At 36.9% G+C, this 11,211-nt stretch overlaps 1 protein-coding gene and 1 non-coding gene across 2 annotated transcripts; one reads left to right on the plus strand and one right to left on the minus strand.

The window, feature by feature from the left end:
- Window positions 1-4,240: 4,240 nt before the first annotated feature.
- On the minus strand, window positions 4,241-7,582 carry LOC133823645 (uncharacterized). Its single transcript, XM_062256501.1, has 3 exons — window positions 7,180-7,582; window positions 6,417-7,071; window positions 4,241-5,234 (listed from the first exon to the last, which is right to left on the minus strand). The coding sequence occupies exons 1-3, from the start codon at window positions 7,580-7,582 to the stop codon at window positions 4,241-4,243; spliced, it is 2,052 nt and encodes a 683-aa protein (XP_062112485.1).
- Window positions 6,921-7,027, plus strand: LOC133827751 (small nucleolar RNA R71). Its single transcript, XR_009890402.1, has one exon. It is a non-coding gene; the product is annotated as a small nucleolar RNA R71 (small nucleolar RNA).
- Window positions 7,583-11,211: the final 3,629 nt, after the last annotated feature.

The raw sequence follows: 11,211 nt of genomic DNA on the forward strand, positions 1-11,211 counted from the left end.
AATGTATGCAAAAATAACCAAATTGAAACAATACCCAAGCACAAGCATGTATATTATGACCAATAATTCCCAAAAAGAAACTCAATTTGATCTCTAATGCACCAATTTCTCACATGGAATAAAACCTCTCAAATTCATGCCCTAGAATAGTCAAATGCAAATTTCCCTCAAGTTTCAATGAAATTCAACTAATCAATTGATAGGCATTCACAAGCATCACAATAATTTCATCAAATTCAATCCAATTTCATGAAAACATCAAGAAATTCGAAACCCCCAATTGTTAGGTCAAAATTTTCCCCCAATTTTTTTTTTTTTCAATTTTTCATCAAATTACCAAGAGAAATCCTTAAACCCATGAACATTCAAAGTACATGATCATCATTAAGCACTAAAAATCTGGAAAACAACCAACAATCACAGCCCAAACATTAACAAATTCGGATTCTATTATGGAATTCAATGAAAACCAAGAGAAGAAACAAAATTCATATATGTAAGGCTAACAATGGAAGATTACATTAATCTATGCTTGTAAACAAGAGATTAATTCAAGAAAACATACCTTAGTGTGAAACTCGGAGCAAGGGGTGAAAAAGGAGAAGAAGAGGAAAAAAAATTGAAAGAGAAGAGAAGAGATTTGAAGAAAAAGTGAAAAAAATCGTGTTTTAAACACTCTGATGCGCTCATGCGCGGTCGCGACACATATAGAGCGATCGCGCTGGAGTCCCCCCAAGCCGCGTATGTTCAGCATCAAGCGCGGTCGCGCTAATGCACCCGTTTGCCCTGGCTCTCTGTGAGAGCGGTCGCGCCCCTCCTGGCGCGGTCGCGTTGATGGCCCAGATTTTGTTTGTTTTTTTTTTTAAACGCTTTTCACGGTTCTTCATTACATAAAAAAATATATAAAAAAAAACTAAATAAATAAATAAGAAAAATTAAAACTTAGAATGTCTCAAACTGAACAAAAATTACTGTTAAAAATTGGGGTGCCTCCCAATAGCGCTGTCGTTAACGTCATATAGCTGGACGCTGATTTCCTCTTTACTGCGGCGCCAAGAGGATGGCAGACTTGGCTTGATCAAACTGACCACCCAAGTAGAGCTTCAACCGCTGACCATTTACTTTAAAGTTGCCAGTCTTTTCACTTGTTACTTTGACGGAGCCATAAGGAAACACTTGTAATACCGTGAAAGGACCAGACCATCTCGATTTCAGCTTGCCCGGAAAAAGTTTCAATCTTGAATTAAAGAGTAATACATGCTGACCTGGTTGAAATTCCTTCCTGACAAGGTTCTGGTCATGCCACTTCTTAGTCCTCTCCTTGTAAATCTTGGCGTTCTCATAGGCTTCGTTTCTAAACTCCTGCAACTCGTTCAATTGCAAAAGCCTCTTCTCACCAAGTCCATGTTCAAGGTCTTCATGGCCCAAAATGCTCTATGCTCAAGTTCCACTGGAAGATGACACGCTTTCCCAAAGACCAACCTATATGGTGACATACCAATAGGTGTTTTGAAAGCTGTTCTGTATGCCCACAAAGTGTCATCGAGCTTTTTAGACCAGTCTTTCCTCGAACGTTGGTACCGTCTTCTCCAAGATTAACTTAATTTCCTGGTTGGAATTCTCATCTTGTCCATTACTCTGCGGGTGATAAGGTAATGCTGTTCTATGTCTAACTCCATACCTCGCAAGTAACACTTCAAATTGCTTGTTACAAAAATGACTCCCTTCATCACTAATAATAGCTCTAGGAGTACCAAATCGGGTAAAAATGTACTTTTGAAGAAGAGTAAGAATTGTTTTACCGTCATTAGCATGAGTTGCAGCTGCTTCTACCCACTTAGAAACGTAGTCCACAACTAGCAAAATAAACAGATTGTTGTACGATGACGGAAAAGGACCCATGAAGTCAATACCCCACACATTAAACAGTTCCACTTCTAAAATACCAGTCAAAGGCATCTCGTTCCTCCTTGAAATATTACCAGTCCTCTGACAACGATCACATGCCTTGACAAACTCATGAGCATCCTTAAAGAGAGTTGGCCAAAAGAAACTACTTTGTAGAACCTTTGCAGCAGTCCTTGTCCCACCAAAGTGACCTCCACACTGCAAACCATGACAATGATTCAGGATAGAGTACATCTCCTCTTCAGGCACACATCTTCTGATTATCTAATCGACGCAGTGCTTGTAGAGGATTAACTCTTCCCAATAATAGTGCTTTACCTCGGAAAAGAATTTCTTCAATTGTTGTCTTGTCATGTCAGGAGGTGTGATGTTTGCAGCTAGAAAGTTGACATAATCAGCAAACCATGGGACCATCAAACTTTCCTTTAAAGCAAACAACTGCTCGTCAGGGAACTCATCATTTATCTGGATTTCCTTCATATTCTGACTCTCTTCTAACTCCAGTCTTGACAAATGATCTGCTACTAGGTTCTCGGTACCCTTCTTATCTCTGATTTCTAGATCAAACTCCTGGAGGAGAAGGACCCATCGGATTAGTCTTGGCTTGGCATCCTTCTTGGTCATAAGGTATTTGATTGTCGAATGGTCTGTGTACACAATAACCTTATTCCCGATTAAATATGGCCTGAACTTGTCACAAGCGAAGACTATGGCCAACATCTCCTTTTCAGTAGTAGCATAGTTCAACTGAGCATCATTCAAGGTCCTACTAGCATAGTAGATGGTGCGAAAAACCTTGTCAACTCGTTGACCCAACACGGCCCCGACAGCATAGTCACTTGCATCACACATTAACTCGAACGGAAGCTCCCAATTCGGTGCAATGACTATAGGTGCCGAAATCAATTTTTTCTTAAGAGTTTGAAAAGCCTCCATACACTCTTTTCCAAACTCGAAGGGCACTCCATTAGCAAGCAAATTAGACAATGGCTTGGAGATCTTTGAGAAATCCTTTATAAACATTCTGTAGAAACCGACATGACCCAAAAAGCTACGAATCCCCTTTATCGAAACTGGAGGAGGAAAATTCTCAATAGTAGACACCTTGGCTTTGTCTACCTCAATGCCTTCCTTTGAGATCTCGTGTCCCAAAACAATCCCCTCTCTAACCATGAAATGACACTTCTCCCAATTAAGCACCAAATTGGATTCTTCACATCGAATCAATACCATCTCCAAGTTCCTCAAACAATGGTCAAACGACGAGCCAAACACTGAGAAATCATCCATGAAAATTTCTATACAATTCTCAACCAAGTCAGAAAAAATAGCCATCATACACCGTTGGAAAGTGGCTGGTGCATTACATAGCCCAAATGGCATTCTTCGGAAAGCAAATGTGCCATAAGGACATGTAAATGTCGTTTTCTCTTGGTCCTCTGGTGCAATGGCTATTTGATGATACTCGGAGTAACCATCCAAAAAAAAATAATACTCCTGACCCGCCAATCTGTCTAACATCTGGTCAATGAATGGAAGGGGAAAATGGTTTTTCCTTGTTGCCTTGTTGAGCTTGCGGTAGTCAATGCATATTCTCCAACCAGTAACAGTTCTTGTTGGAATTAACTCGTCCTTTTCATTCTTCACTACCGTCATTCCCCTCTTTTTAGGTACTACCTGAACCGGACTCACCCACTTACTGTCAGAAATTGGGTAAGCCACCCCTGCATCTAACCACTTCACCACTTCCTTTCTCATAATTTCCTTCATTGGCGGATTGAGTCTTCTTTGGGCATCTATGGTTGGTTTGACTCCATCCTCCATTAAAATCCGGTGCATCACAGTAGAGGGGCTGATCTCCTTAATGTCTGCCAAAGTCCACCCAATGGCCTTCATGTGCCCTCTCAAAATTCTCAACAATTTTTCAGTCTCCACATCAGAAAGTGAAGCCGAAACTATAACCGGAAGTGTCTTATTTTCACCCAAAAACTCATACCTCAGATGGTCAGGAAGCACCTTCAATTCTAACTCCGGGGGCTTCTCAACTGAAGGCAATGACCTTTTTGGCACTGCCCCAAGCTCTTCAAAGTATTTCCTCTTCAATGGCCCATAAGAATTAAGCCATTTTGCGTACTCCATAGCTTCCTTTCCATCTTGATCACTAACCTCATCTTCAACCAAACTCAACTCAAGAGGATCATTTATCAGTTTTCTCTCTTCCACTAAGTTACCCATTACATCAACCGAAAAACAATTGTCACTAGCTTCAGGATAAGTCATGGCCTTGAGCACATTGAATACAACTTCTTCCCCTTGCACTCTTAACTTCAACTCACCTTTTCTGAACATCAATAAGTGCTTGTCCTGTTGCCAAGAAGGGCCTCCCAAGGATAATGGGAACATTGCTATCCTCTTCCATGTCAAGAACTATGAAATCGGCAGGAAAAATAAACTTGTCCACTTTGACAAGGACATCTTCAATTACCCATCTTGAATGTGCCAACGAACGATCGACTAGTTGCAAAGTTACAGTTGTTGGCTTGGCTTCTCCAAGTTGCAATCTCTTGAAAACTGACAATGGCATTGGGTTGATACTAGCCCCCAAATCACAAAGAGCATTTATTCCCTCAATTCTCCCAATAGTGCATGGCATTGTGAAACTCCCAGGATCTCTCAGTTTAGGAGAGAGCTTCTTTTGCAGAATAGCACTACACTCTTCCGTCAATGCCACAGTTTCAAAGTCCTCCATCTTCCTCTTCTTGGACAAGATGTCCTTCATGAACTTGACATAGCTCGACATTTGCTCTAAGGCCTCCGCAAATGGAATGTTGATGTGCAGTTTCTTGAATACTTCCAGGAATTTAGTAAACTGCTTGTCCATGTTGTTCTTACGGAGCCTTTGGGGGTAGGGAATCTTTATGTGATGCTCAATACTAATTGATGGCAAAGTTTCTTTTGTTGGTATACCTTCAGTAGCCTTTTTCTCACTGTGCTTCTTTTCCTCTTGTGCCGGTGCCTGTGCCTGTTGATCCTGACCCACTTCTTCAACTGGCTGCTTCTCACTTGGTCCCTCATAATTCTTCCCACTTCTTAACGTGATTGCCTTGCAATTCTCTTTCGGATTGACTTCAGTGGTGCTAGGCAAGTTACCTTGGGCACGATTAGCCATGGGAGTAGCCAATTGTCCCATTTGGGTCTCCAGATTTCTAATAGAAGACCGAGTTTCAGCCATGAATTGCTTTAACACATCTGACTGAGCATTAGAATTTCCACCAGAATTTTGTTGTTGCTGATGATGAGTGGGCGGTTGAGGTTGTTGCTGCTGCCTAAATCTCGGCTAAAAGAACCCCTGTGGCTGTTGTTGGAATGACTGTTGTTGGTGTTAGGAAAAATAATATTGCCTCAATGGAAATGGTAAGATAATGTTACAACTCTATGCAAAATATTACAATGGATAAGATTGATTAAATAAAGTGTTACAACTCTATAACTGAAAATACAAATAAAACAAAGGAAATGAAGAAGATGATGAAGAAGAAGAGAATAGTAAAGTACAACTCAAAACAAAAGTTACAAGTAAAATAAAGTGTTTGGACCAAATGAAGAGATTACAACTCTTAAACAAAATATACAAGTAAATAAAACAAGAGAATAAGAAGAAGAACAATAGAATAAAAGGAATAACATAAACCACAAACAAACTCTCACTTACACAACCTAAGTGAAGAGGATTGGGGATCACCAACTTGAACAAGGTTTAAAACCTTTGTCCAAAAGCTTATTTCCCCCTAACTCAAGCACTAAGGGATCTCTCTCAGATTTTGGAAATGCTTTCTGGAATAATCAAGCCTCAAGGTGTTTCTAGCCAAGTGCTCTAGTGGATAGAAATGGTGTGTCATACAAGTGAGCATTAGGCTCCTATTTATAGAGTTTAGAGACACCCTTTGAATTTCAAATTCCACCAACCCCCATGGCTGTTACCAATGATTAATTGGGTGTTTTATGGAATTAAAATAGAGAATTGGGAGTTACTAAGCTGTTGGAATCGTTCAAAGTTGGATAAAAAACTGAAATTATAGAAGCTGTCAGGCATTAGGGCCGCGGCGCTAGTTCCAGGCGCCGCGGCCCTCAGTCAATTTCAGCAACACTTTTTTCAGTTTTTTCCAAAACGTTTCAATTTATTCCCACTTGATTTTGTAACTTCCATACACAATATGGGAGTTAAAATCACATCTCTATCAGCCATTTCTCATATGGCTTTAAGAAATTCATCTCAATATTGTGTAACAACAAATCTACACAATAATGGGTGATATTTAGGAGTTACAAATTTGTGATGAATTTGTAACACCAAATATGTTACATGTTTGGATATTTCACATATATCCAAATAATGTAACTCTCTATTATATGTTACAATATGTGACACTCTATGTCACATTTATTTAATCTAAAACATTATATTATAAAATAATATAATATTACATTATATTATAAAATAATATAACAGTTGGTTTGAAGATTGGCCTTGCTGATCATTCTTCCAAGAAAAATTGGGATGATTCCTCCACCCTTGATTGAAGGAATTGGAATAAGGGTTATTGTTGCTTTGTCGAGGAAAATTCCCAATAGCTTGAGCTTGCTCCATAGGCATGTTGTTTACATTAGCATACTGACACTGTTCATAGGCATGAGGGCCCCCACATACTTCACACAGAGTCTGGGCCTGTTGCACTTGAGATGTTATTATATTGCCTTGCAATTGCTTAGTCAAGGCCTCAACTTGAGCAGTCAACTTCGAAATTGCATCCACTTCATACATACCGGCCACTTTCCTTGAAAAGCTTCTTTCACTTGGCCACTGCTGATTATTCATGGCCATTTCCTCCAACAAGTCATATGCCTCATTGGCGTTCTTTCTCATAAACGCACCACCAGCTGCTGCATCAATGAGTGTGCGAGTAGTACCACACAACCCATTATAAAAATTATGGACTAGCATCCATTTCTCTATTTCGTGATGCGGGCACTTTCTTATCAATTCCTTGAATCTCTCCCAAGCTTCATAAAGAGACTCATTATCCAACTGAGAAAAATTATTGATCTCTCCTCTCAACTTAGCTGCTTTAGCTGGATGGAAGAACTTGGAAAGGAACTTCAGCGCTAGATCATCCCATGTATTGATTGAGTTAGGTGGCAAAGATACCAACCAACTCTTAGCTCGCTCCCTCAGAGAAAATGGGAATAATCTAAGTCTGATAGCATCATCACTGACTCCATTCATCTTAAATGTCTGACAGAGCTCCATGAAGTTAGAGAGGTGCATGCTTGGGTCTTCAGTGGGTAGTCCCCCAAACTGGACTGTGGATTGAACCATCTGATGTATGGCTGGCTTTATCTCAAAATTGTTTGCATCTACAACATGTGGTCTTATACAAGACTGGACCCCCGCCATTGTTGGCAACACATAGTACCTCAGGCTACGGTCGGGTGGATTCTGACCATTAGCCTGGTCTTCTACGACACCCCCATTATTACCGTTGTTGGCCATAACTTCCTCTTGCTCAATCCTTTGTACAACTCTTTCCAACCTTTTGTTTCTTCTGTTTTGCCGACAAGTCTTCTCTATCTCAGAATCAACAGGCACTCTTGCAGCTGGTCCTTGACGTCGCATAAACCAATGGTACCTGAGATGAGATAAGAGGAATTTGACACAAACAAGTTAGCAAAAAGTGAAAAGAAAACCAAATTAGAATTTAATCCAATTAACGTAATATCAACTAAAGAATTCCCCGGCAACGGCGCCAAAAACTTGTTGCGATATTTTATTACACGCAAGTGCACGTATCATACAAGTAGTAGCTCACACAGGTGAGGTTAAACCAAAGGGAATTGCAGCTAAGTACTAACCAAATTGGATCTATATTTCTATTTGGCAACAATAAAATTTGGTGTTAAAATAATAATTGCAGAAAACAAAACAACAATTAAAAAGGGGTTTAACAATGGATGTGAAATTAGGAATATGATTTCAATTGCTTTGATTACCCAATTGTTAATACTAGTTAACTATTTTTCTTCCTCCTATGTGATGATAGATTATAAAATCACCTAAACTCTTTTCAGATCATAAAGGTACTAAATTGCATGTCAACTACTGCATCTCTGAGATAGTACAACAAACAATTCACATTAAACAATAATCTAAAAGTCACACAGGCTATGCAAATACTTTCGTTTCACATCAAAACCTATGTTTATTCATTTAGAGCATTCCTAATATTCACTTTTCAGATTTCATATTAGGATCATGAATCATGCTTAAGGTGATCAATTGATAACTCTACAAAATAGAGTTATTTTACCACTTTTTATGTGCTAATTGTTGCTTAATTCTTGAGTTTTTAATTGATTTATTAAGTTTTTAAGTAATTTTGAATTTATTAGGTTTATTTTGATTTTATATATTTTTATATGTTTTTATAGATATTTTATTATAATATGTTGTAATTTAATTATATGAAATTTGTATTGTTAAGTTAGAAGTTAAAAGTGTAATTCTTTTGAACTTAAATGCTATATTAAATTAAGTTATAATCAATATTTTCAAATAATTAATATGATTTATTTATAATTGAAAATATTTGATTGTTATTTAATTTATTTTCATCTTGTAGGAATTATGTTGTATGCTTGAAAAAGAAGGAAAAGAAAGAAAAAAAATGGCATTTTTGAAGAGATTAGCAAGGAAGTTGGGCATTTTTCAAATCCTAGCCCATCTGTCACTCAGGCCCACGCCTGCCTCAAGCCCACCACAAGCTCACACCACCATCAATCCCAAGCATCTCCTCATATGCTTGCCTCCAACGCCTGCCAATTTTCTTGCCTTCTCCAAGCCAAGTCAATACTTCTCAGCATTACCAATTGATGCCTCCACGTGGGACTCCCATCTCATCATCATAGCAAGGCTCCCTTCACTCCTGGCCCAAGCAATTTGGCCTATCATCACATGAAGCCTCCAACCGTGGGCCTGTCCTTCGGCCCAGCAGTGTTCCAGCCGAGTCTCACTGCCCAGCCGCCTGGTGTGCCGTACACCATCCCCTTGAGCCCATCAATTTGCTCATTTGTCCCCTATGACAAAAATGTCAACTTTTTACCATTTTGTCTACACATTTTCACCACTATATCATCATTACACCCTATAATTTACCTCTACATACCATATTTATTTTATTTAATTAATATAATCAATTTAATTAATTTAAATTGATTATTTTAATAATCTCACTTTGGCTATAAATATGGACTTTCAAGACCATTTTAGGGTGCTTAATTTTTTGGTTACCATCTTTTTTCTCTCATTTTCTCTCTACCATTCTATCTTCCATTTGGGTTTTTCAAGAGCATTTTGCAAGTATGTATGTTATTTATTTTGCAATTTCTACTCTAGTTATGTGCTTCTAATCTTTTTCATAAGATTATTAAGATCATGATGAAGCAACTTGTAACTAGGTAATATTTATGTTGTATGTTGATTTCCCTTGTAATACAACAAAGTTTATGGATTTTTCTTCTATTTCTTTCATCTTAAATATCTTGTATTTTAGATTGTTCGAACATATTTACACTTTGTTCTTCATTAGTGCATAAACATAATATTCTTTGTGTAAGATGTGTCATTAAATTGTACACATCCATGCTTAGAACAAAAATATTATGTTTTGCCTTATAAATAATGTTCATTGATTTATTTGTTATTTCATTAGTTTGATTTACACTAAATGCTTTGAAATTATAATTTTGAAAAGTGAAGAAAAATCCTATCTTTTTATAAGAAATTTGTGTTTAAAATTATAAATATTTTTGGAAAAGGATAGTTTAAATTATTTTAACTATCACTAAAACTTGGGAATCAATATACTAATAAATATTATTAAACTTACATTTTGTGGATTCTAGTATCTTAATAATCTTTTCTTTTAACACTTATTGTCAACTCATTATTGCTTTATTTTTATTCTCTTAAATAGCTTTATTTTCAATCTTTTATTTTATGTTCATAATATTAAAATACATCAATCTTTGGAGCTAGGTTAGAATTTATTACTTTTGATTTAAAATAGTTTTCTTTTTGATTTTAGACAACTCCTTTGGGTTCGACCTCGTGCTTACACGAAAACTATTCTATAAATACGATTCGTGCGCTTGCGAGTATAAATATTTAAAACATACCCGTTTTGGGTCCATCATCAATCTCAAACATGTATTGAGCACAAAAATGAACAAATCACATAAACAAGGAAGAAAGAACAATCAAATAGCATTAATCCATGGAATGATCTCAGTCAATATCCATCAAATCCCTAAATAGGAGTTTAGCTCATAATCTCAGTATTCATATCCATAATCAAACTATACATAAACAATAACATAGAAAATTAAAGAAAAGGAAAATGAAACTAGATTGGGAATTGTCACAGATCGCCCACGCTCGCTCCAAGCTTCTTCTTCTTATTTTTCCACTTGTTTTCTGTCTCCCCTCTTAATTCACGTTTTTCTCCTCTTAAAATCGCATTAGAAATCGTAACCCTAAATTATCCCATGTGAATTGACCAAAATGCCTTACATTTAAAAATCAGCTGAATTTCAATTTCCAGCAACCTAGCACAGTCGCGCTCTACAGTAGCGAGGTCGCTCTACTCTCTCAGAAAAGACATTTTTGACAGCTTTACGAATTTTTGTGCTTTATTTGGCATCCTTTTCATTCTAAATTATCCTAATCCTTCAAAACCTGAAAATAAACAAAAACAACACAAAAAAAACGTAAAATAGAACAAAACAACCCTAAACCTCTAAAATACTTCCTAAGTAGACACACTAAAACAAGTCTAAAACTCGCTAATTAGCTCCTCGTTGAGACCATCGGTTTGGAAGATGAAGAATAGAAATAAGTTTGAGTGCATGAGTTTTCGGTTGGGAATGAAGATAATAAGAGGTTTGGGGTTTTGATTTTTATTTGGGAAAATGTGCATTGTTTGGGGAACTATATACAAGAAATGCTTTATGTAGAGGTTCATAAATTTTTTGAAATAAACAAAAAAGAGACAAAATTTTAAAATGGTAAGTTTTAAATGCATATCCTAATATCACGCTTCTCAATTAATTCGGTAATATTTGTATAAGAAATAATAAAGACAATTTTAGTAAATAAAATGAAAAATTGGTTAAGATTTTTATATATAAATGGAAATATATTAATTGATATTAATATAGTAATTAAAAATAATATTGTAATGAATTGTG

This window comes from Humulus lupulus, chromosome 3, assembly GCF_963169125.1.
Source record: "Humulus lupulus chromosome 3, drHumLupu1.1, whole genome shotgun sequence".
NCBI classification, from domain to species: domain Eukaryota; kingdom Viridiplantae; phylum Streptophyta; class Magnoliopsida; order Rosales; family Cannabaceae; genus Humulus; species Humulus lupulus.